The sequence below is a fragment of the Rhinoderma darwinii genome, chromosome 4 (genome assembly GCF_050947455.1).
Source record: "Rhinoderma darwinii isolate aRhiDar2 chromosome 4, aRhiDar2.hap1, whole genome shotgun sequence".
In the NCBI taxonomy this organism is placed as follows: domain Eukaryota; kingdom Metazoa; phylum Chordata; class Amphibia; order Anura; family Rhinodermatidae; genus Rhinoderma; species Rhinoderma darwinii.
The window spans coordinates 268717146-268744597 of NC_134690.1; the positions used below are offsets into that span (position 1 = coordinate 268717146).

Consider the following 27452-nt stretch of genomic DNA (forward strand, 5'->3'; position numbering starts at 1 on the left):
AAGAATTAAACCTATTTAGCTTTGAGAAAAGACGACTAAGGGGGGACATGATTAACTTATATAAATATATTAATGGCACATACAAAAAATATGGTGAAATCCTGTTCCATGTAAAACCCCCTCAAAAAACAAGGGGGAAAAAAAGGTTCAACTTGCAGAGGTGACAAGCCTTCTTTACAGTGAGAACTGTGAATCTATGGAGTCTACCGCAGGAGCTGGTCACAGCAGGGACAGTAGATGGCTTTAAAAAAGGCTTAGATAATTTCCTAGAACAAAAAAATATTAGCTCCTATGTGTAGAAATGTTTACCTTCCCTTTTCCCATCCCTTGGTTGAACTTGGACATGTCTTTTTTCAACTGCACTAACTATGTAACTATGTGCTGCCGACAACAAGCGTTTGCACGTTCATCGGCTGATCGTTGCCCTGTTTACACAAAGCAATGATCAGGAAGGAGATTATAAACACAGACAGACAGACAGACAGACAGACAGACAGACAGACAGACAGACAGACAGAGACAGATAGGCAAGATAGATCTACACACATATTTAACTACTTCAAGCTTTAAATATTTTTTTAGTGTGTTTTAACATATTTTTCAGTAGAACTTGACATTACGCAGAAACCAATCACGTTGCAGTTTACTGTTCTATTTTTTGTGTCACTCAATTAAGGACATTGAGTTCATAATGGGTTTTCCCATATCGGAAAGTGATGGCATTTTACAAAGGCACCACTTTCTGGTCAGTTGTGGCCCGACTGCCGGAAACCCTCAACTATCCTGAGAATGAAGGGTCGGAGCACAGTTTCGGCTCCTTCAACGTTTTTCCCTGCACAACAGAGCGTCAAAACACCAACTGTGAAGGGAACTGCTGCACAGTACCATTCCTTAGCAAACACGCAAATGCAGGAGCAGCGGAAAAGAGCGATCATATTAAGGGAGGTTTTTAGTGAGACACACGTATGAAGACCCTGGTAGTTGGCGGGCAGAAACGAACACTAATATTATGCGATTGCCAAAAGGCAAAAAATTCCCTATTTTCCAGCTACCTGTTATATAGCAATGTTTTATTAAAATAAAACCTTTATTCAATAACAAACACCACACAATTGTTAAAAGGATCAATGTAAACTCGCAGAACGGTAACTTGCAGACACTAAATGTCTGATTAAAACTATGCCACCATAATTCACAGCGATTTTTATTACTGTCTAAATAAGCAGCTGCAGTCCGCTTTAACTGGTTGCCGACACAGGATGAGAATACTCGTCCTGAGTGGCGGGTGCTTGCCGCATTAGGACAAGCATTCTCATCCCGTGTGACAGCCAGTATCTCCGCACGCTCAGAAAATCCCTGTGTCATGATCGAGGCCCATACCTTACATGGCCAGACAACCCAGGGTCCATTGAAGTACCCCAGGGCTGTCTAACCATATCCCCTGTTAGGGCATACTGAGGTATACCCTAAGAACTGCCTGTGTACAATCAGTACACAGGCGAATGTACTGGCATATAGATGTATGCCAGTACTTTACAGCTTAAAAAAATTAAAATGAGAAATCCCCCTATGGGATTAAAAAACAAACAAACAGTAAAATTAATAAAATAAAAAAAGTAATGTTAAATACCAAAAATTTGTAAAAGAAATACACAGAAATACAAATTTTTTACAATTAATAAATTTTTCAAAATATAAGTCCCAAAACATGAAATATACACACGTATTTGGTATTGCCATAACTGTAACACCCTGTACAACAAATTTAGAACATTATTAATGCTGATCGGTGTATGGTGTAATAAAAAAATAAAAATGTAACTGCAGCGGAACTGCTATTTTTCTGCATTTTTGAGAAAATAAAAATTTATATAAATTAAACTATATTGTATTTGTACCAAAAAATGGTACCTACATAAAGTACAACTTGTCCCGCAAAAAACAAAGTCTCATACAGCTATGTCATACAAAATATAAAAAAAATTATGAGCATCGGGATGCAAAGAGGGAAATATAAATAAATTGTTCTGTACTCAAGCCCAAAATTGTCCATGTCCTTAAAGGGTTAACTAATAGTAACTTCTATATGACTGCTAGAGAATTGCATTGTATTTAAAAAATGGTTAGCCACGCGACATGTTTCGCTAAATAAGTAGCGTCTTCAGGGGTTTAGGGGCTATTAATCAGACATTTATTGTTTTCAAGTTACCGTTTTGCCAGTTTACATCGATACTTTTAACAAATCTGTGGTGTGTTATTGTTATTAAATAAAGGTTTTATTTTACTAAAACATTGCGGCCCTGTTCACACTGAGTTTTTTTGATGAGTTTTTTGGCACGGAAACCGCTCCGCAAAACTCGTCAAAAACCGCCCGAAAACACCTCCCATTGATTTCAATGGGAGGTGGACGAGGTTTTTTACTGTGAGTGGAAAAACCGCGCCGCCGTAAAAAGAAGCGACATGACCTATCTTAAGGCGGTTTCCGCCTCCAAAACCCCATTTCAATCAGTCAGAAACGGGGAAAAAAAATGCCTCGACTAGTGTTTTGACGAGTTTTTGGCAAACCAAACGTCTGGAGCAGTTCTTGCAGGAGGAATTTTCCTCCTGCAAAAGAAATCTGTGTGAACACAGCCTAACGGGTAGTTGGGAAATAGGGTTTTCTTTGCCTTTTTGCAATTAGATAATGTAAGGGTTTTTAGTGACAGGGAGCTGAATATTTCAGTGTGACAGCCCCATCCTACTGATGGCACTGTGAGCAATAGCTCACAGTGCCATCAAAGGCAGCACATAAAATAACGAGCTATGGCAACGGGCTATGGCAAAAGGCAGGAATGGGGTTAAGGTACACAAATTACATTTTGAAAAAATAAAAAATTAGAACAAAAGTAAATAATATAAAAGAAAAAAGACAAAACACAGCATTAAAAGTTATGTATTTAACCCTTTTATTGATGACGTATGTAAAATGTGCCACAACTAGTCAAATAATAACATTTCACATTTAGGCCTGATTTACACGAGCATGTGCGTTTTGCGCACGTAAAAAACGTGGCATTTTGCATGCGCAAAATGCACTTAACAGCTGCGTGTGTCATCAGTGTATGATGCGTGGCTGCGTGATTTTCGCGCAGCCGCCATTATGACACTCCGTTTGGATGTTTGTAAACAGAAAAGCACGTGGTGCTTTTCTGTTTACAGTCCGAGTTTGACAGCTGTTGCGCGAATCACGCAGTTCGCACGGAAGTCCTTCAGTGCGACCTGCGTGGTTTTCACGCACCCATTGACGTCAATAAGTGCGTGATGCGCCTAAAACGCTGAAATATAGAACATGTCGTGAGTTTTACGCAGCGCACTCACGCTGCGCAAAACCCACGGACTGTCTGCACTGCCCCATAGAGTAATATAGGTGCGTACGACACGCGTGAAAAGCACGCGCGTATATTACGCTCGTGTAAATGATGCCTTAGAGAGAGTGAGAAGAAAAGTTGCTCACATAAGCACCCTCTGCGTCTCATCATGGCAATCCTTGACTCAAATGCGTACAGGCAATTTAGTTGATTTAGACACGAACACATTTTACACTATCCTCTCAGTCTGTACATGATCTTTAGAATACAACACTTTGACCACTTTCCAGCGATATTAATTACACCATGCAGTCAGGGATAAATAAATTTTTGCTAGATAAGAATGTCTAACAAAAGTTCTGACCAATGAAACAGATTTTCAGCCATTCACTGTCAGGGTATGTTCACAAAGATTGTTTTCAGGCGTATTTCGGGGTGTTTACGCCTCGAAAAACGCCTGAAAAAATGGACGGAGAACGCATGAAAAAAACGTAAGGAGAACGCCTCCAAACATCTGCCCATTGATTTCAATGGGAAATACTGCGTGCTGTTCCGACGGGGCGTTTTTTTACGCCTCGTTTTCCAAAAATGCAACGTAAAAAGACACCCGCAAAAAAGAAGTGTATGTCACTTCTTGAGATGTTTTTGGAGCAGTTTTCATTGACTCTATAGAAAAACAGCTCCAAAAACGGCTGTAAAAAACGCTGCAAACATCACGAGTATGATTAAAAAACGACTGAAAATCAGAAGCTGCTTTCCTTTGAAAACAGCTCTGTATTTTGACGTTTTTAATTTTGTGTGTGCACATACCCTCAGCAGGAACATTTAATTCCAACTAGTTCCACAAAAAAAATCTGTATTAGTAAAAGAGGATCTGAAGAAAAAAAAGGTATGATCCAGCGTAGTTTGATGATAAAAAGGAATCGATGTTCCCACTTTTATTAACATAGAAAATTAAATAGTAAAAAGGAGCGCAGTATCGAGGTGGTGTCAGAGTGGCAAATCCCAAAAGCCTACGCGTTTCGTACACTATCTGTGTTCTTATTCATGGCAGATGTTCGTATGCAATGCGGGCCTCGTCAATATAAATTCCAGGTTTTAGTTTAGGGTAGTATAGTTAGAAAGTAACACCCACAGCAATCAGCAATGCATGTGAGAAAGTAACCCCTAAGGGTCCAAATCAGACCTGAGCATGCAAAACATATAGAGAGGGTTCCATGAGTAAATGTTGGAAACAAATACAATGCATAAATATGCCAGGTCCTATGGACGCATAGAAATGGATCCCGTAATAACATGAATGTAGCTGAATAGAAGGGATTGAATTTGGAAAGCAATGAGTAAAAAATTAATAAATTGGTATAGTGCCCATCCATAGTAGAGTATAGGAGCAAAGAGAAACTCGCAAGACATTGGATACAATTAAAATAGTAAATAAGAAAAAAAATCAAAGAAAAAATGAACGAATAGAAAGAAAAATAGGATTGTGACCCACCCATGCAAGGTGTGCACAGTCACTAAAATGACGAAAAAGTTCTATGATTCCAGTGGGGAAGCCAGCTTTCCAATAAAAACACATTAACTGTAATAGGAAATATGTCGTTTATATCATAGAGCGCACCAGTTGCAACCTAAAATATGTGGGCTGCACAACCAGAAAACTCAGTCAGAATTCTCGAACATTTGGGATACATCAGGAATCCAGCTATTGCCAATGTTTCAAACACGGCCAGGCATTTTGTATCTTACCCTAATAGATGTATCAATTCGTTTAAAACATACGCAATAGAAAAAGTTAAAAGCTCCACCAGAGGAGGTGATCTAAAACATAGGTTACTAAACAGAGAAGCCTTCTGGATTTACAATCTCAAAACGAGATTGAATTTTGGGAAGGAACTCATGTTCCATTACTAGGTTCACCAGATAATGCACATGACATACCACCACTACATGCCAGATACATATTTCACGTTACAGACAATTTATCTTATTTTTGGTACTCTCTGCATTAGTTGCATAAGTAATACATCTCATATAGGGTACATGCCCGATCAAAAATTAAGACAACACATGATACATATTGGCAGTTTTCATTTTACCTTTATATTATATACCACGTGATGTCATATTAATCTTAGTCGCACACTGTTCTGGCTCCGGTACTCTGTGCTATCACTATTCACAGGGTTTCTACGCATGCCCACTCTATCAATTAGTGTCCCAAACACTTGTTTCGTTGGTATTAAACTAAGTATGCTTTTGGATCTCATTCACACTTGTTCTTGCTGTATTGCGGTTTACCAAACATTATATAGGTGCAAAATAATGCATAGATTGCTAATACGGTGCCTGCAATTGTAGTTACTTACATGCTATTCTGTATACGCTCTCATCATTGTTTTTATATTACTATATACAAGAATTTTCTTTTCTTATGTTTCATTATATTTGAAATTATTTATTGTAATATTTTTTTTCACATCTTATTTGTAGCTAATATGTATCACAATCCTATTTTTTTCTATTCGTTCATTTTTTCTTTGTGATTTTTTATTATTTAGAATTTTAATTGTATCCAATGTCTTGCGAGTTTCTCTTTGCTCCTATACTCTACTATGGATGGGCACTATCCCAATTTATAAATTTTTTACTCATTGCTTTCCAAATTCCATCCCTTCTATTCAGCTACATTCATGTTATTACGGGATCCATTTCTATGCGTCCATAGGACCTGGCATATTTATGCATTGTATTTGTTTCCAACATTTACTCATGGAACCCTCTCTATATGTTTTGCATGCTCAGGTCTAATTTGGACCCTTAGGGGTTACTTTCTCACATGCATTGCCGATTGCTATGGGTGTTACTTTCTAACTATACTACCCTAAACTAAATCCTGGAATTTATATTGACGAGGCCCGCATTGCATACGAACATCTGCCATGAATAAGAACACAGATAGTGTTCGAAACGCGTAGGCTATTGGGATTTGCCACTGACACCACCTCAATACTGCGCTCCTTTTTACCATTTAATTTTCTATGTTAATAAAAGTGGGAACATAGATTCCCTTTTATCATCAAACTACACTGGATCATACCTTCTTTTTCTTCATGTTTTTTTACAGTGGGCCGTCGCGGAGATCCAAGCGAGGTTTGAGTGCAGGACGCAGAACTGGTGAGGTGGAGGTTTCCTCCCTTCTTTTCTCTAAACCAGGATCCGTCAAATATTCATGCTGCCCAGTCTAAGTAGTGACAGACACACTGATTTCAGTGGTCTGTCACATATTCAGTAATGTTCCGGCGCGTCCGTCAATGCAGGGCTAGAGTCCAGTGATGTTCGTACTCCCCCCACCCTCGAGCCGCTGATCGACATTTCATGCAAAGTTGGTTGACGGTGGGTATAAATATAAACAGAGATATTTTTTTTTTTTACACTGGTTATGTAGTCTGCTTTCTAAAAGTATGTTTTATGCTCTGTCAAAAATAGGGAGTTTTGCAAATACCCTCACTTTTTATGTTATATTAAGTGAGTGTTGGAACCAAAATGGTGTATACCACCAGTGTTCTACAAATTTATATTGGAGGAAAGGAAAAGTGGGACAAGAGTTATGGTTCCTTTAAAGAAATGTAAATAGTAAAAAATAAAAAAAACTTTATTATGAAATGTTACAAATTTTTATTTAAAAAAGTTATCCAATGTGGGTCTATTGTATTGCGGTGCAGATGACCCCTGTCATACACCATTGGGCAAAATTAGCCTTAGGAATAATTATCTATCATTTATTACTGTTATACACTAGTATAATCAGACTTGCTTTTTATGAGTATCTTACTCTATGACGAGCTGTATTGTATGCTCTAATGTAAGCTAAGTCTATTATATCAGAGTTTAGTAACCATAGGGCAGTAGTCTTTGTTCCCAGTGTGCCGTATTCACATATTCTCAATGTATCAATACTGTGCTGTACTTATATGCATTGAGTGTATCAATGCTAGCTGTGAGTTGATAGACACTGAGTAGGTGTCTTGACGTCCTCTCCATGTGAGAGATGACAGGCAAAAACACAGTAGATACAATGCTGGGAAGTTTGAATTCACCGCTATATGTCGATTACCAACGCTGCAATTTTTAACAGTGATGTAGCTGCCAGTGGTGAGGTGCACTTTGTGAAGTGCGCTTATAGTTGGATGCTTATAGTAAGTTAGACACCAAGTTAGTGTCATGTGCACCGCTAACCATCGCTAACACCTGCTTCTAGGACAGGCAGTATTGCAACAGTTCAAATTTAGGTATAATGCCCTGCGTTTCTACGCTTTAAGTTTGAAAACACTATGTCAGTGTCTAGAACGTTAGCACAGCAGAAATCGGAGATACGTAGGGCAGGATTGTGTAAAGTGTTTGGGCTGAGCAATCTCTATGTGCCGTTACGATGACACAGTGAACGCTAGCAGTGATTCCATCAGTCAGCGTTCGGCGAGATTACGGGCTGAGCTGTCTCTATATGCCGCTGTGAGGACTAAGCAGACGCTGTCAGTGAGTTAACTCGGCAGCGTTCGCCGAGAAGCACCGTCGTTCTCCCAGCTGGGAGAGGCAGGGAGAAGCAGCTGGGCTCAAAGTTGAATTGACTACTGGATTGTATTTCAGATATTATTGATAGATGCTAGACCTCATGCATTGGTATGGCTAGACACCCGACGCGCGTCCGGCTTCCTCTTGGGGTCTAAATTTGAACTGTTGCAATACTGCCTGCCTTTTAATTATTTTGACCCCACAGTTTTTTTTTGTAAGAATTCAGGCAAAGCAGGTGTAAAAAAAATCTAATTTAAATATTTTCACAAATGTTAATAATTTTAAAGACAGATTTCTTTGTTAAGCGAACATGAGAATTAAGAACCACAACCCAAAATCTATCACCCTGTTTCTCCCGTGTTCACCATTGTGGCCCTAATGTGCTGCCTGGACAAACGGCAGAGCACAAAAGGAAGAGAGCACCCAGTGAATTTCAGGACACACATTTTGCTAGAAAATGTTTTAGGCCCCACTGTACATTTGGAGAGGCTTTGAGCTGCCAGAACGATAGAAAATGCCCAGAAATGGCCCCATTTAGAAAACTAGAGCCCTTAAAGAGGCTCTGTCACCAGATTTTGCAACCCCTATCTCCTATTGCAGCAGATCGGCGCTGCAATGTAGATAAGAGTAACGTTTTGTTTTTTTTCAAACGAGCATTTTTGGCCCAGTTATGACCATTTTTATATTTATGCAAATGAGGCTTTCTAAAGTACAACTGGGCGTGTTTAAAGTTATGTACAAGTGGGCGTGTATTGTGTATGTACATCTGGGCGTTTTTACTTCTTTTACTAGCTGGGCGTTGTGACTAGAAGTGTATGATGCTGACGAATCGGCATCATCCACTTCTCTTCACAACGCCTAGCCTCTGGCAGTGCACAGACACACAGCGTGTTCTCGAGAGATCACGCTGTGACGTCACTTCTCCAGGTCCTGCATCGTGTCGGACGAGCGAGGACACATCGGCACCAGAGACTACATTTGATTCTGCAGCAGCATCTGCGTTTGCAGGTAAGTCGATGTAGCTACTTACCTGCAAACGCTGATGCTGCTGCTGAATCAACTGTAGCCTCTGGTGCCGATGTGTCCTCGCTCGCCCGACACGATGCAGGACCTGGGGCAGGTAGTGACGTCACAGCGTGATCTCTCGAGAACACGCTGTGTGTCTGTGCACTGCCAGAAGCTGGGCGTTGTGAAGAGAAGTGGATGATGCCGATTTGTCAGCATCATACACTTCTATTCACAACGCCCAGCTAGTAAAAGAAGTAAAAACGCCCAGATGTACATACACAATACACGCCCACTTGTACATAACTTTAAACACGCCCAGTTGTACTTTAGAAAGCCTTATTTGCATAAATATAAAAATGGTCATAACTTAGCCAAAAATGCTCGTTTAAAAAAAAACAAAAAAAAAAACGACGTTACTCTTATCTACATTGCAGCGCCGATCTGCTGCAATAGGAGATAGGGGTTGCTAAATCTGATGAGAGAGTCTCTTTAAGGTATTTATCTAGGGGTGTAGTGAGAATTTTGACCCCATACTTTTTTGCTAAATTTAATGCAAAGGTGGTGAAAAAAATAAAATTCCACATTTTCCACAAATGTATCATTTTAAAGACAGATTTCTTTGTGAAGCGAACATGAGAATTAAGAACCACAACCCAAAATCTATCACTCTGTTTTTCCTGTGTTCAAAAATACCCCCCATTGTGGCTTTAATGCTCTGCCTGGACACACAGCAGAGCCCAAAAGGAAGAGAGCACCCAGTGACTTTCAGGACACATTTTGCTTGAAAATGTTTTAGGCCCTACTGCACATTTGGAGAGGCTTTGAGCTGCCGGAACGATAGAAACTCCCCATAAATTACCCCATTTAGAAATATAGACTCCTTACGGCATTTATCTAGGGGTGTAGTGAGCACACGAAAGCAAAATAGGAGGATAATGGAAATTATCTCAGGAAGTATGGGTATATATTGTTTGCTTCAAAATTGTAGTACATTTTCACATGAAATGGGAAAAAAAAAAACAACTTTAAATCGGCTAATGTGTTAGACAAATGTTGCATCATCATCTTTGGGGGTCATAAAGAAGAAAAGCAACGCTACGTTCTTATAAGGGAGGCATGTACCCAAAAATTTGACTGTCAATATGACTATGTCTTGCTAACAAAGCAGTTGTCCGACTGTAGTGAAGGGCAATATTTTTTTAACATTTTTTAGGAAAATGCATCCAACTATGCGGCAAACTCGAGCTTATTCACAAAATGAAAAACAGCTATAGAGCTATAATGACAAGTTATTTTTCATAGTGACTGGTCATATAACGTCTCTTTAGCCCCATCAATCCATATATAAGGGACAAATATGCCAAGTGACATGGTACACCGTAACAGGCCCCTGCCCGGCAAGGTAGGAACCGCTATGTGCACAAAACAACCATTCACCTACTAAATATATAAAGGAACAGTGTCCAAAACCATCTATAGAACAGTAAAGGATCACTATTCCCCAAAATGATGTCAGTATTTCCAGAAGAATTGTCGTGTGCAAGAAGTCCTGCAAAAACCCGAATGTAGTAAAGCCCATAGTGTATTGATTAGGAACAGATCGATTATTAGTGGTCCTCCAAATAAATAAAGGCCATGCCCGTTTCACCATACAGAGATATTAAAAATAACAGTTTTGTTTGCCAGTACATAGTCAAAAAAAATTGGCTGAAAAAAAATAAAACCTACTAGATTTCCTCCCCACTTGGAAAGCCCACAAACTAAAATGAAAATATAAATTAAAATTGACTTCCTAAAAAGGCCCCCCTCCCCCATTTTGGCATTCCCTAAATAAAATGAAAAATTGTAAACTGTGTGGTACGTTTCAAAACAGGGGTAGTTGCAGAGTCCCTTGGTGGAAGGGACGGGGTGAAGAAAGTGGCGCTCTGCAAGTCTTCGCACATTGGAGTCAAATAGGAGACGCTCAATAACCTCCTCCTGGAACTGGAGGAAGGTGAGCGTTCCTTGATTTTTTATAAAATGCCAACCCATTATAGGTAGCAATCTGAATTAGGTAGATCGCTACCTTTTTATACCAGGCGATGGTCTTATGCTTCACCAAATAAGTTTGAAGCACCTGGTCCGACAGATCTACACCCCCCCATGAATTTATTGTAGTCTGTCACACAGACAGGCTTATGCTATTCCACGGTGGCCCCCTCTCTCTAACTACCACTGTGGTGTCTGGATGGAGAGTGGTAAACATATACCTATGTCCTTCTGGTCATTCCACTTTACTGCAAGTAACTGCTCGCTTGCCAGTGCAAATGACGCCCCCCTTTCCACACGTCTGGACACCAATTGCTTTGGGAATCCCACCCTGTATTATACGGACTGTCCAGTAGGCCCCTGTATTTGCAGCATGGAGGGATTTAAAAACGGGGAGACGGCTATAAAAATTATTTGTGTACACATGGTACCATTAGGTCCCACACAATTTTTGCCGGATGTGCCAATTCTCTCTAGGCAGCCTGGGGGAATAATTTGGTGGTCTTTGCCTTCATAGAGTAAGAAACCACAGGTGTACCCTGTTGTGCTCTCGCACACTTTATATAATTTAATGCCATATTTGGCACATTTGGTGAGGATGAACTGCCGGAATGAAAGACGGCCTTTATAGCTCACCAGGGATTCATGCACCGATAAATTTTGATCTGGGTGTAGGATTTAAAAAAAAGATTCTTGTAGGAGGGAAATTAAAGGTCTCCATTTATTAAGGCGATCGTAGTATGGGTCACTTCTTTGGGGGACTTGGGAGTTATCTGTAAAATGCATGAAACGCATTATGGATTCATATCGGTATCGGGACAAAACTGCTGCAAATACAGGGTTAGCGTGGACAGCTCTTGATGCCCAGTAGGTGCGGACAGTTGTTTTTTTAACCACCCCATATTTAGAGTTAGGTCTAAAAAAAAAATTAAGCTCAGGGACACTTGTGGGGGTCCATGAGTAGAGGGATGTGGGTTTCTGTGCAATAAATGGTCTTGCATAGATATTTGTCTGTTGGACAATTAACTCCAGGACTTGGTCACTGACAAATATATGGAAAAAGTCCAAAGGTGTATAATTAGCAACATCCACTTTTAATTCTGTGGTTTCTGACAGTTGCGGTACCTGCGGGTAAAATTAAATTGCGGGATCCGAGAACACGGGAGGGACTGCACCACTAGCCCGTTCACCACTAGGCCCTACACATGGGGATTCGACAGCAACGACTGATTCCACCATCATAGGGCTATGGGGTCCAGAGGTAGAAGTAGAACTTGCGACGTCAGGGTCTAAAAAAAAGTTCTACCTCTGAAGCAGAGTTGGTGTCAGTACCTGAACTGACGGAGCACAGCAAGGTGTACGCTTGCTTCGCAGTAAACATTCTCCAAGCCATTATTTAGGTAGAACTGTAACCATAACGCTAACAAACTTTTTTTTTTTAAGATTGTGTTTTTTTTTTCATTTTTGTTGTTTTTGTTTGTGGTGTACCCTGCCTATCACTAAGTAAATAAATAAATTCCTAAAATCAGCACAAAAAAACATTACGTAAAACTGGCTAACAACAGGTAATATAACCTGACGCTGCCAGAAAACTTACTGATCACTTGTGCTCACACAGGGGATGAGGGGGCACAAACGGGGTGATCAGGGGGCACAAAGCTGAAACGTTTGAGTTTCTTCACTTCACTTATACTGCTCAGGATTTGATTAGTGTCTCTCCTCTCACAGATCAACTACAGTGAGAGGAGAGGAAAACACAGCCCATGTCCTGGCTGTAATTTGTAAATATACGGACATAGATCACTGTGATAGGTATGACCATGTCAGCAGGGACCACTGAGATTGGTCGCTGGCTGATACTATTTGCCATATGTTGTCACAGGCCGCGTTGGCAATATGCAAACGGCGCATGCGTGTGCTATTTTGATTATCAGGGACAGGGGGTGATCGGGGGTCTGATAAGGAGTGCTGGCCCTTATTTTTACTATTTCTCACTCCTCTCACAATATATTCTGTGAGAGGAGAGTAAGAACTAACCACCGCTGTTTTGGCAGTGATCGCCGTTAACAGTGATCACGTGGCCGGGGACCAGATGAACCGGTCCATGGTCTGTGCTACGAGGCCTCAGCTACCTCCGTAGCTGAATACACAGAATTTAAGTGACCCCTGGGGACGCAATCTTATGCCAAAGTGCTGTGGTGAAAAGGCGGCGCTCTGGCATAAGTACCCTTAATGGCCACCGTGAAACCACATATAAGGCGGTCATCGTGACCAGCCTATTTTAGGCTTTTATGACCAAGCTATTTTTTACGTTTTTCAAACGTCTCATTTTTTTCGGGGGGGGAGGGGGGGGTAGAAAAAGAACAGCAGTTTCGCAAAAACTTTTTTTGCTTCCTAAATTTACGCTGCTTACCGTGTGGTATAAATAACACAACAACATTATTCAGCGGGTTGTTACGATTGCAACGATGCCTAATTTATATAGATTTTGTTTTACTACTTTTACAAATTAAAAACACTTTTTTCCAAATGTATTTGTTTTTGTGTCTCCATATTTCAAGAGCCATAACTTTTATTATTTTTCCACGCGATGCAGCAGTATGAGGGCTTTTTTTTTTGCGGAATAACTTGTCGTTTTTATTGGTACCATTTTGGAGTAGATGCGAGTTTTTGATCACTTTGTATCACATTTGTTATACGTGTAACTTTATTCTTGTTTTTTTTAATAAAAGCATTTTGTAATGCTTGTAAAGCATTTTCTTCACTTTTTTTTTTATTAACTTTATTAAAACTTTTTTTTTACTTTTTTACTAGTCCCACTACGGGACTTTACTATGCGCTAACACTTTTGTATTGCAGTGTATTAGTGTCTGTCCGTGTAAAACGGACAGGCATCTGCTAGGCCAGGGGTCTCAAACTCGGCCGGGTAAGTGGGCCGCATATAGAAAAAATGGGAAGTTGACGGGCCGCATTACTTTCAAATTTGATACAATACAAAATTATTGTTAATCAATTAGTTATTTGAACTACTATAACACTACATTACTATAATACCGCTAGGTTTAAAATTTGAGATGTTTCTCCATTTCAACAATCCAGCTTTCTAGTTTAAGTGTCGCTAAATGCAGTCCGGCGGCTCAGTTAGCACACATGTCAAGATTGGGCAGCCCCTTTTTAGATAAGGCCACCGTGCCCTCTGCAGATGCGGCCACCGTGCCCTCTGCAGATGCGGCCACCGTGCCCTCTGCAGATGCTGCCACCGTGCCCTCTGCAGATGCTGCCACCGTGCCCTCTGCAGATGCTGCCACCGTGCCCTCTGCAGATGCTGCCACCGTGCCCTCTGCAGATGCTGCCACCGTGCCCTCTGCAGATGCTGCCACCGTGCCCTCTGCAGATGCTGCCACCGTGCCCTCTGCAGATGCTGCCACCGTGCCCTCTGCAGATGCTGCCACCGTGCCCTCTGCAGATGCTGCCACCGTGCCCTCTGCAGATGCTGCCACCGTGCCCTCTGCAGATGCTGCCACCGTGCCCTCTGCAGATGCTGCCACCGTGCCCTCTGCAGATGCTGCCACCGTGCCCTCTGCAGATGCTGCCACCGTGCCCTCTGCAGATGCTGCCACCGTGCCCTCTGCAGATGCTGCCACCGTGCCCTCTGCAGATGCTGCCACCGTGCCCTCTGCAGATGCTGCCACCGTGCCCTCTGCAGATGCTGCCACCGTGCCCTCTGCAGATGCTGCCACCGTGCCCTCTGCAGATGCTGCCACAGTGCCCTCTGCAGATGCTGCCACAGTGCCCTCTGCAGATGCTGCCACAGTGCCCTCTGCAGATGCTGCCACAGTGCCCTCTGCAGATGCTGCCACAGTGCCCTCTGCAGATGCTGCCACAGTGCCCTCTGCAGATGCTGCCACAGTGCTGCCACAGTGCTGCCACAGTGCGCTAGTAGGCTCTTCCTGGGACTCCTGCTCTGGGGAAGCCACTGACACACTGTCCATATATGGGCAGCGATGTCAGGGAATTCCACAGAGTCCCGGAGCAGAGCCTGTACTAGCGCTCTGCCCGGGACTCCGGCTCTGGTGAAGCCCCAGACATCGCTGTTCATATGTGTACAGCGATGTCAGGGAATTCCAGAGTCTCGGAGCAGAGACGATACTAGCGGCTCTGTGTCCCGCGTGCTTGAGACCCCTGTGCTAGGCCATGCCTCTGACATAGCCTAGCAGGTATAACTAGTGGCAGACCTGGGGGCCGGGCGGGCTGCCATAGAAGACACCGACACCCTGCGATCTTACACAGGGTGCCGGTGGGGTTAGAGAGGGAGCTCCCTTACTATATCTAAAACCACTCAGATGCGGAGCTTGCTATTGAGCGCCGCATCTAAGGGGTTAAACGGCGAGATAGATACCGAGATCGATCTCAGTGGTTAGAGCAGGTCTGCTCACTGCTCTCAGTTACCTCTGGTAGCAGAAACAGGGAGATTTAATGGCTCCCTGCTCTATTTATTTATTCCGATGCAGCGCCGTAAAAAGGCTATTGCATCGGAATAAAGCCGCAAGTGGCCACGGTAAAAAACTAATGGGCGGTCACTAACGGGTTATGATAGTGGCAAAATTTGGTCGATACATTCAGTATTTAATTGTGAAAAACATCAAGATTAAGCGTAAAATTGTAAAAATTAGCATTTTTATAAATTTAAATGTATTTGCTCATAAGATAGTTATACCATACTAAATAGTTGCTAACTAAACATCCCCCATATGTCTACTTTAGATTGCCATCATTTTTTTTTTAAATACTTTTATTTTTCTAGGATTTTACAAGGCTTAGAACTTTAGCAGCAATATCTCACATTTTCAAGAAAATGTCAAAAGACTATTTTTACAGGGACCAGTTCAGTTGTGAAGCGGCTTTGAGGAGCCCATACAATATAAACCCCCATAAATCACCCCATTTAAAAAACTGGACCCCTCTAAGTGTTCAAAACAGCATTTAGGAAGTTTCTTAACGCTTTAGGCGTTTCACAAGAATTTTGGTATGTTCACACGCTTTACAAAAAAACGGCTGTAAATACAGGGCTGTTTTCAAGGGAAAACAGCCCCTGATTTTCAGCCGTTTTTTAAGCAACTTGCGTTTTTTGTGACTTTTTTTACGTCCATTTTTGGAGCTGTTTTTCTATTGAGTCAATGAAAAACGGCTACAAAAACGGCTCAAGAAGTTACATGCACTTAATTTTACGAGGCATTTTTTATGCGCCCATTTTTAAAAATGGCCGCGGGAAAAACGCCCTGTGGGAACGGAATGCCAGTATTCCCATTGAAATCAAAGGGCAGATGTTTGGAGGAGTTCAGCCCTCGCATTTTTAGCCATTTTTCGGTGCGTTTACAAAAATAGGTTGTTTATATGGACTGTCACGTAGGCCCCTGTATTTGCAGAATGGAGGGATTTAAAAAGGGGGACACTGCTATAAAAATGAACATGCCCTCATAGAGGTGAAATTGACCAATTTCATTTTTTTGCAGAAATTCATTTTTTTCTGTAACTCAATATTTATTGCCAAGATTCTGCAGTTTTTAGAAATGTCCCACATGTGGCCCTAGTGTACTAATGGACTGACTGAAGCACAGGCCTCAAGAGAAAAGGAGCACCTACTGGATTCTGGAGCCTTCTTTTTATTAGATTATATTTTAGGCACCATGTCGGGTTTGAAGAGGTCTTGTGATGCCAAAACAAAGGAAACACCCCAAAAAGACCCCATTTTGGAAACTACACCCCACAAGGAATTAATCTAGGGGTGTAGTGAGCATTTTGTCCGCACAGGTGTTTCATAGATTTTACTAGAATTTGGACGTGAAAATGAATTTTTTTCAATAAGATGTCGTGTTAGCTAAAAAAAAATACAAATATTTCCACAAGTAATAAAGAAGAAAAAGCCCCCAACATTTGTAAAGCAACTTCTCCAGAGTACGGAAATACCCCATGTGTGGTAATAAACTGCTGCTCAGGCACGCACAAGGAAGGCTCAGAAGGGAAGGAGTGCCATTTGGTTTTGGAGCGCAGATTTTGCTGGATTGGTTTCCTGACACCATGTCGCAGTTGCAAAGTTCCTGTGGGACCAGTACAGTGGAATCTCCCCAAAAGTGACTACATTTCGGAAGCTACACCCCAGGAGGAATTCATCTAGTGGTGTAGTTAGCATTTTGACGCCACAGGTGTTTCATAATTTTTATTAGAATTGGGCAGTGAGATAGATGGTGACACTCCTCAACCGCTCAGTTTCTGGGGTTTCCAATTAGATGCCCGAATAGGGCTGTTTTCCCTCTTGGCTCCATTCTGGGTTTGGGATTTTTGATATAACCTTTATTATTAACTATATTGTAGATTGCGTGGGACTGTTGTTCACTTTTTTGTATATAGTTGAATGTAATTTCGTGTCTTGGAGGCACTTGCCTCGAATGGTTTTGATAATTGTTGGCAGGGCCTGCATGCCCACATGTTATTTGCATTACTTGTCTTAGTAGATTGTATGCCGAGATTACTTGGCTTGCCAGATCTCATGTTTACATGTTTGATGTCTACTTATGTGCATAAATAGAAAGATTTGCAAAAAAAAAAAAATAGGGCAGTGAAAATAAATTATTTTTTTTTTTTTTTGATTTAGCTAAAAAGGTTTCATTTTCTCTACAAATAAAAGGAGAAAAAGCGCCCCAACATTTGTAAAGCAATTTCTATCCAGTACAGCAATTCCCCATATGTGGTCATAAACTGCTGTTTGTGCACAGGGTAGGGCTCAGAAGGTAAGGATTTTGCAGGATTCGTTTCTGGTCACTATGTCGCATTTGCAAAGCCCCTGTGGGACCAGAACAGTGGAAACCCCCCGGAAGAGACCTCATTTGGAAACTAGACCCCTCAAAGTATTTTTGCCTAGGGGTGTAGTGAGCATGTTAACCCTGCAGATATTTTCCAGAAATTAGTGTGCACTCGATGTTGCAGAGTAAAATTGCAATTTTTCCATAGGTATACCAATATTTGGTGCCCTGCATGAGCCACCATGAAAAGACAGCTGTGTATCCCGCTTTTAGAAACACCCTACACGGGGCCCTAATCTTTTGTCTGGACATTCGACAGGGCTCAGGAGTACCATGCGAAATTGAGGCCTAATTTGGCGACTTACAAAGTATTTGTTCACAATTGCAGGGCTCTGATGCGAAATAATAAGAAACCCCTGAGAAGTGACCCCATTTTGGAAACTACACCCCTCAAGGCATTTATTAAGGGCATTTTGACCCTACAGTTATTTTCCATAAATAATTGCGCTGCGGATGGTGCAAAGTAAAAATTCAATTTTCCACAGATGTGCCATTTCAGTGGAAAATAGGTTGTGCTCAGCTTTTGCCACTGGAGACACACACCCCAAAAATTGTTAAAAGGTGCAGTGCCATATAGGCATTGCAGGGCTCAAAACGGAGGCAGCGCCCTTTGCTTTTGGAGTGCGGATTTTGCTTGGTGGTAGCTTTGTTTGTAGTATTATTGGTCTTTCAGTTTATAATGTGGGTGTACATGTAATCTGTGAGTAGTACATCAGGGTATAATATGGTGGTATAATAATGGGGTAAAAACAATAAAATGCGGTTCCGGCGCTGGCGATGCAGGACGCGAGTGACTGAGCTCCCGCTCCCGTCCAGACTGTTTGATCGCAATAGTCGCTTCGGCGACGACAATCAGCGGTGAAGCCACCAGCCCTGCACACGGAAACATACCCGGTGGTGCCTGTATGGACAAGTACCTCCTCAGAAGCGCACAGAAGCCAGCCATGGAAGATTCAGCCGCGGCCGTGGTAAAGGGAGGTAAGATGGCGGCGCTTCCCGCCACTGCGACCCTGCTATACACACAGGAAGATGAGCTGCAACACCATCAGTCCCAGCTTCCAAGCCCAGCAGAACACATAATGTCCTCTCATCCTGCAGCCATTGATTATGTAGCCCTGGCCCGGGAAGTAGCCAAACAGAAAGCCCCAGAACTGCAAAAGGCGCTGGAAAAAACGGTGCAAGATTCCCTAAACCGCGTGCAGGCGGAGCTGGCACAAGTCACTACCAGAGCTGATGAGTTAGAACAGCGTATGACGCTGCTGGAGGATGAAAATGAGCATCTGCAATCCAAACTGAAAGGGGTGCTGTCTGTTACTACGCAGTTGGGGGACAAGGTGGAGGATCTGGAGAACCGCTCCAGGAGGAGCAACCTGCGACTGGTGGGGCTGAAGGAAGCGGTGATATCTTCTGATTTACAGCGACTATGTGAGAGGACATTGCCAGCAGCTTTAGGTCTTCCCCGTCCCTGCCGGGTGGAGAGGGCGCACAGAGTGGGGCCGGACCCCAGAAACCTCCCAGCAACAGATGACCACAGTTTGCTTCGTCCCAGACAAGTAATCTTTAAGCTGTTGGATTACAATGACAAGGTGGCACTCATGAAAGCTTTCCGCAGCAGATCGCGTCTTTTGGAAATAATGGGCATGAAAGTGCTACTTTTTGAGGATTTCTCTGCGGAGGTTGCAAAACGAAGGCGGGCCTTCAGCAAGATCTGCACCGCGCTGTTCCAAGCGAAAATACGCTTTAACCTGCAGTACCCAGCCATCTTACGGGTGTTTCAAGAGAACGGGCGGAGCAAGGTTTTCACCATGCCACAGGAAGCGGAGGACGCACTTACAGAGCTTTGCAGGCACAGACCCCAGCAAGAAGAGGAGCGTCACAGTCCAGCATACAGTCCAAATCGCAAGTAGAGAGAAGCCAACCGACAAAATATGGCGCGAACCTGGGCAGAAGCTTTAATGCCCACACCAGGAAGATCCCGGAGGGGGTCGAGCCGGAAACGGAGGGGACTCTCCGAAGCCGCAGAGGCGAACGCGGGACCGCACCCGATCTACGTCTCCTGATTGACGGACGAAGTACTTTTCAACACCATTTTATTTAAGCTGATGTGATGATGATTTTGTGGACGCTGTAGACCAATTGCAGATTCCGACCGGCTACAGATAAGTTTGCAGATAATTTGAAAGTTTTGAGGGCGATATTTGGCGGTCTTATACGGCACACAGCTGACCTAATGTTATAATGTTACAATGTTGAAATGTATGCATTTTTGATATTTCCCTGCATTCTCGCTACAGGAGATTAGTGAGGGAGTTAGATCAGGTTCTGAGATTTTTCCTTGTGGGCGGGATCGACCGGGAATGATACAATGCCTCCCCTACGCAAGGGATTAGTTATATCTGCCACAGATGGCATACTGGGGGAAGTTGCGGTAGGAGATCTGGGAAAAGGAGGCAGGGAAACCTAGAGGCGAAACAAGATTTATGTGAGGATATAATCCAAACGGACTCTAGGTTGTTAAACCGACGGTATGAGAATGTATAAATGTGTGCACAGGCGACAAAGGGGTAATGAGGTGGTAAGGGCAGGTGCTGATTCCTCATTGAAGGAGACATATATGCAGGTCTGGGGGGGAGGGAGGGGCGTGTTTTGACACAACAGAAAAAAGTGAAGTCACTTACACCAGTGGGTATTAAGGGGCTGATAACCCTTGCCGTAGGTGATTTTATGGTGTTGTTAGATAAAGGCCGGATGGCCTTGACATGGAGTTTGGTTCTGGTTTATAAGCCGGGTTTTGGTTATGTTATTAATGTTTATACATGGCTCTTGGATAAAGGCGGATCTGACTCCCCGAACATATCACGACTTTTAGGCATTTTAGCTCATCTTATGCACGGCCCAATAACATGAAAATAGTCTCTTGGAACGTTAAAGGGCTGAGATCCCAAAAAGAAACGGACCAAACTTTTGCGACACATGAAACGATTGCACCCAGATGTGGCCCTATTACAGGAAACTCACCTTACCGAGCCAGAGTTTAAGTATTTGCAAAAATTCTGGGTGGGTCAGGTTTTTGGCTCCTCGGCAAGGGAGGGTAAGGCGGAAGTTATAATTTTGATACATAAAAATTTTGCGTTTACGCTGGTGTCCCAGGAACGGGATGACGAGGGCCGTTGGATCCATCTAGTGATGGAGCATGCAGGGGAAACTATCAGTATTCATAATGTGTATGGCCCAAATACGATTAACGCAGGTTTTTTTGGTCATTTGGAAACCCAACTCCAGCAGGATCGCACTAGATTTTTGATTCTGGGGGGAGACCTTAACACTGTGAGGTCTTCAAGGGAAGATAGGAGCGCAGGGACTAGTTCGCAGAGAAATAGAGATAGGATCTTGCCCGAATTTTTAAGACACACGGCCCTAATAGATGCGTGGAGGAGTCTACACCCAGATGCGCGGGAATATACACATTTCTCCCATGTTCATCAGTCATGGTCGCGTATTGATTACTTGCTAGTTAATGACGCATTATCGCGACGATTACGTGAAGCGGCGATTGAAGATCTAGTTATTTCGGACCATGCCCCGGTTACCATTACCTTGGCCGACACAGTAGCTAGAGGAACGGATTTTATCTGGAGGTTTCCTGCCTTTCTGGCAAAGGATGAGGGCTTTATACAGAAGCTTAAGGGGTGGTGGATGGAATTTGATGGGGATAATGTATCGAATCGTTCGGAACCGTCAATGTATTGGCGTACAGCCAAAGTGGTAATAAGGGGGAAAGTTATGCAATTTATGTCTAATCTTAAACAACCGAAGGATACAAGGCAGCGAGCGACAGATTACGGTGTGCGTACACAGCATTTCTACATTCTCCATCACCGCCATTGGGGGAGAAATGGAGGGAAGCCAAGCGACAGTTTGATCAGTGGTTAGACAAAAGAGAGAGTATTTACCGGTCCCAATTTGATGCCGATCTAATGCGTTTCGGCAATAAAGCGGGCAAATTATTAGCGCGATTAGCGAAGGGGAGGTATGCACCGTCACACATTTCAACACTTAACGAATCTAATGGAACTTCTACCTCAGACCCAAAAAAAATCAACACCATATTAAGTAAATACTACCAAGCCCTTTACTCAGAGACACCCATAGATCTCCAAAAAGGGAGGGAATTTTTGGAGAAGGTGAAGTTGCCAGGGCTCACTCAGGAGCAGAACGGTCACTTGAGCGCAGAGATTACATTAGAGGAAGTTCGGAGCGCCATTAAGACCTTATCTAACGGAAAGGCCCCGGGTCCAGATGGATTCACAGGAGAGTTTTTTAAATCTCTGAGAGAAGAAATCAGCCCTACCTTGGTGGCATACTATAATATTTTACTAAGGACGAGTGCTTTACCAGCAGAGGCCAAAGTAGCGCATATAAAGGTGTTACCCAAGAAGGGGAAGAATCCTCTTGACCCGGGGTCGTACCGTCCCATTTCACTGATAGACCAAGATCAGAAATTGCTCACAAAAATTTTGGCCAATCGGCTGGCTATGTATCTACCCACACTGGTGGGAAAATCCCAAGTAGGATTTGTAAAGGGCAGGGCAGCAGTGACGAATCTACGCAAAGTGTTGACGGTGCTAGAAACAGTCAGGCACGGTCCCCAGCCAGGTACCAGGCCGGCACTATTAGCGTTAGACGCAGAGAAAGCCTTTGATAACATACAATGGGCATGGCTGGGGATGGTGCTGGACAAAATGAATGTTCAGGGAGACTTCCGGGTCTTCCTGAAGGGTGTCTACAATAACCCGTAGGCACGTGTTCACTCCTCAGGGTTCCTGTCGGATCCCTTCCAATTACATAAAGGAACACGACAGGGTTGCCCCCTGTCGCCCCTGTTATTCAATCTCGCATTGGAAGCGATGGCTAGATTTCTGGAGGAATCGGATATGTTCAGAGGCATTCAAGTAGGGTCTCAGGCAGTGAAGTTAGCCCTGTTTGCTGATGACGTTATACTTTTTATGTCAAATCCTCAAGAACATTTAATGACGGTTTTTCAATTTTTGCAGGAATTTGGGCAATCCTCGGGTATAAAGTCAACCTAGCTAAAAGCGAACTGCTGGAGTTGGGCAGGCCATTGCCTAAGACCTATTGGCAATCCTTGGGTTGTGGGATATCCCCAGTTGAACATTGCATTACTTATCTGGGTATCAGAATAGGGAGGGTGCCGGACACCATGTATGGCCTAAATTATCCCCCGTTAATTAAAAAAATACAAGCGGAACTCACTAGATGGGGCCAATTGCCGTTGTCCCTCCTGGGAAGGTGCCACCTGATTAAGATTGTTAGCTTCCCCAGATTGCTATACCCCTTCCAAACAATCCCTCTCTTGTTGAAGCATGGGGATGTCTCTAAACTGACGGCCTCATTCACTAAATTTATATGGGCAGGAAAAAGGCCTCGCATCGCACTTACCAAGCTCATGATGGGCAAACAAGAAGGGGGTGTGAACTTTCCGAATGTCAGGGGTTATAACGTGGCCTGTCTTTTTCGTCATGTAGTAGATTGGCTTCACGAAACGAGCAATTATTCCAACTTAGATCTGGAGGTGGAGTATGCCTCACCCTGGAACCTGAAAGCTTTGTTACATTGTAGAGTTGCTTCTCTTCCGTGCCATCTCAAAACCTCCATTGTATTGAGAGATACAGTCCTAGCTTGGAAAGTGGTACGTAAGCAGTTTGGGTTACCTCACCTGGTATCGAAATATATGCCGTTGAGCGGACACCAGGAATTTTTACCGGGAGTAGGCAAGGGGGACGGATTTGCCTCATGGGGGATGGTAGGCATTGACAACGCAGGGGATCTTATGCACATAGAGGAAAGGAGGTGGTTAACTGGGGAGGAAATTACCACTAAACTCAGACCCATAGAAGGTAGGGTCAATTTTTTTACAAATACTTCAGGTACGAGCATTTTGCACCTCCAGGCTCAGGGATTTGAGTAAGGAAGCTACCTCGCACACTCTAGATGAGTGTTATAAATGAGAGCTGGAGGGAAACCTATTTTAAGTTGATGCATTCAGCTATATATGGCTCTAATATTCTGCCTTCACAATCCTTCCCTGACCACATTACGTGTTGCCCCAAATGCAATACACCTCTGACGAATTTATGGCATGGAGTGTGGGGGTGCGTACATACGAAACGATTTTGGGGGATGGTACAAAAATATATTGAGGATCATTGGAAAGCGAACCTCCCACTGACGCCTCAAGCGCTACTATTCCATCAGGCGCGGCCGCCAGAGGAAGAGGGTGCTCGAGGAGTGAGATCACCTCCAGCGCTGGTGCACACGATTTTACTGGTAGCCTTGAGATGCCTGCTGAGTAAATGGTTGGAGGCAGACACGCCGGGGTTAGAACTGATTGTGTCACGGCTGAAACAGTTATTAGTTCTTGAAAGGGTGGAGGTGGAAAGGCGGAAGGAAACGGGAACCAAGAAGCTATTTGATAAGTGGCAAATATTCATAGAATCGCAATGTACAGCAGCCGAAATAGCGGAAATTGTTAAGCCTTTCCAGCACACAAAGTGGTACTGCACACAGCTCTTGGCAGGCACTTTAGGGGGGTTGCAACTTTGAACTAGTTGGGGGATAAATGATAAGTAGATACTCATTGATGACCTAAGTCGTGTCGGGGTTGGGGGAAGTCATGTTTTCGGTCCATATGAAGATCGACACTTATGCCATGTTTATATGTTATGTTGAATTTAATTCAAAGTTAATTCAATGACAGTTGAGTGCTGCGCACTCATGATGTAACTTTTACGTGAAATGTTTGTAAGAAAATGTGAAAATTGACAATAAAAAGGATATTTAAAAAAAAAACAAAAAAAAACAAACAATAAAATAATCCATAGATGTGTGTTACGCTGTGAAGCAATCCTTTAGGCACAGGCCAGTGATTGTTAAATGGTGTCCTATCTGATCACCATTTGGTCAACACTCCGCACCTTTGCAGTTTGGGGAATTTTGCTGGGAAAGTGTTGTCCTGGTAGAATACGGGCCCCACCCTTCCTGGTTCCATAACTTTAGGGCCTCGATAAATCACAGCTTGAAACAGAATAAATGTTCCCCTCTGGCCTGCCCAATTGCGTATTTTTTTCTTTCCTGACTTATTTGAGCCTTAACTTATTTTATTTTTCAGAGATGTAGTGAGTGGTATGAGGGCTGTTTTTTTGCGGGATGAGCTATAGTTTTTATTAGTACCATGTTGGGGTTTATGCGACTTTTTATCCTACTTTTTGGGAGGCAAGGTGATTAAAAAACAGCAATTCTGGCATATTTTTTTTATACAGTGTTCACCATGCGTTATAAATGACATGTTAACTTTATTCTGCGAGTCAGTACGATTCCGGCGATACCAAATTTATAGCACTTTGTTATGTTTTACAACTTTTGCACAATAAAATTACTTTTGTAAAAATAAGGTATTTTTTCTGTCGCTATGTTGTGAGAACAATGGCGTTTTAATTTTTTAGTCGACGGAGCTGTAAGGGGGCTTGTTTTTTGTGGGACGTGTTGAAATTTTTAAAGGTACCATTTTTGGATACATGCGACTATTTGATTACTTTTTATTCCAATACTTGGAAGGCAAGGCGACCAAAAAACAGCAATTCTGGCATTGTTTATTAGGTTTTTTTTTTGGTGTTTTTTTACGACGTTCATCACGCGGGATAAACAACAACATTTTTTTGTCGTTCAGTCCGCTATGGACGTGGCGATACCAAATATGTACGGTTTATTTTTTTCAACGACAAAAAGACCTTGATAAGTATGATTGTTTTATTTTATTACTTGAAACTTATTTTTTACACATTTTTTTTAGTCCCACTAAGGGACTTAAAGGTCCAACTGTATGATTTATGTTCTAATACATTGCACTAACTATGTAGTGCAATGTATTAGAACTGTCAGTTGTTCACGGATAGCAAGCAGATAAGGCTCCGAACCCGGGCGAGGCCTGATCGGTTTCGGTAATTGGCAGACAATAGGCCATTGTTAGGCCTCCTGTTGCCATAACAGCCTTCGGCCACTCCTGCGATCGCATTGCAGGGGCAAACCACTACGATACAGCGATCCCTTTTGATTGCTGCATTGAAGGGGTTAATGGCAGGGATCGGAGCTGTAACATACAACTAACACCTGCCGCTGGTGAGGCAGGTTTAGCCTTTGAGCCCGCACCATCTTACAGTCACTACCGGAAGCCTTTTATGCCCCACCTCCAGACGGGGCCTAGGAGGCTTCCGAATCCGGCAGCCTGGGATCAGGCCAGTATTAGGCATTCAGTGGCCATTGCAGCCAACAGCACCCCGGTGATCTCGTCGCTGGGGTGGCAATTGGCTACAATCTCTTTAAATGCGGCGGTCGCTTTTCGTCGGTGCATTTAAGGGGTTAATGGTGGGGATCGGAGCTAACTTTGGTCCCCGCCATTACAGCAGGGTGTCATCGGGGATGATGGCACAGACTTCGCTTCTGAGCCCGTGCAATACATTTGTCGTAAGTATACGACAAACTGCGGGAAGCACTGGCTTTCCATGACGTATACTTACGACAAATGTCGGGAAGGTGTTAAAGCACTTTTAAAGCTAAAATAGATTTAAGTAAATGAAACAATCAGCAAACTTTGGGGCTATAACTAATTTACGAATATATGACCTTATCAAATTCTAATCTAACAAAATAGGTAGACACAGACATACACATAAATCAACACAACAAGCAGAATATAAACATGTTTGAAATAAAGGATGGGGTAGTCTACACTGACTTACCAATTTTGCAGTATGATCCCAGGATCCAGATACCAAGAGTTGCTCTCCTCTTGTCTGACTCCAATCCACACTGTAAACCTGTGGGCATAACATATTTGAATTATTCCCAGGAAACTTGGACATGAGAAAAATCATTAAAAACAAAACAATAACGGATGCTTATATGGGTATCTTGGTTTAAGCAACACTGTTCCTGCAAACTTCATTGTTTAAAATCTAAAGGACCAGATCACAATGAAAAAAAAAACCTTATCACTGATGGAAAATGGAAGGTTTTAGTGTAAGGCTGGGTTCACACGAGCATGTCACGTCCGTAATGGACGAAACGTATTTCGGCCGCAAGTCCCGGACCGAACACACTGCAGGGAGCCCGGCTCCTAGCATCATAGTTATGTACGATGCTAGGAGTCGCTGCCTCGCTGCGGGACAACTGTCCCGTACTGTAATCATGTTTTCAGTACGGGACAGTAGTTCCACAGAGAGGCAGGGACTCCTAGCATCATACATGACTATGATGCTAGGAGCCCGGCTCCCTGCAGTGTGTTCGGTTCGGGACTTGCGGCCGAAATACGTTCCGTCCATTGCGGACGTAACATGCTCATGTGAACCCAGCCTAACTTTGGACTGTCAAACTCATGTAACCCCAAGAAGGTGCTAGGCCTGTGAATCGATTCCATCTATGTCCTAATAAAAGGTAGTAATAGTACTCAAAAATGAGAGGCCCTTTAATCATATATTTTAGTGATTAGGAAAAAATAAACCAAGATGAACCTAATTGTTAAATTGAGCTAATGCACCCTTTAACGCCTCATGCACACGAC

At 42.9% G+C, this 27452-nt stretch overlaps 1 protein-coding gene across 8 annotated transcripts in view; it reads right to left on the bottom strand.

The window, feature by feature from the left end:
- The window catches only part of PEX7 (peroxisomal biogenesis factor 7), a 320745-nt gene that overhangs the window by 229583 nt on the left and 63710 nt on the right, over nucleotides 1-27452 (bottom strand). For all 8 annotated transcript variants that reach the window (XM_075862474.1, XM_075862472.1, XM_075862475.1 and 5 more), the window contains one exon: nucleotides 26632-26709. In XM_075862474.1, coding sequence (XP_075718589.1) covers nucleotides 26632-26709 — 78 coding nt within the window. The remainder of the gene's footprint in view (nucleotides 1-26631; nucleotides 26710-27452) is intronic.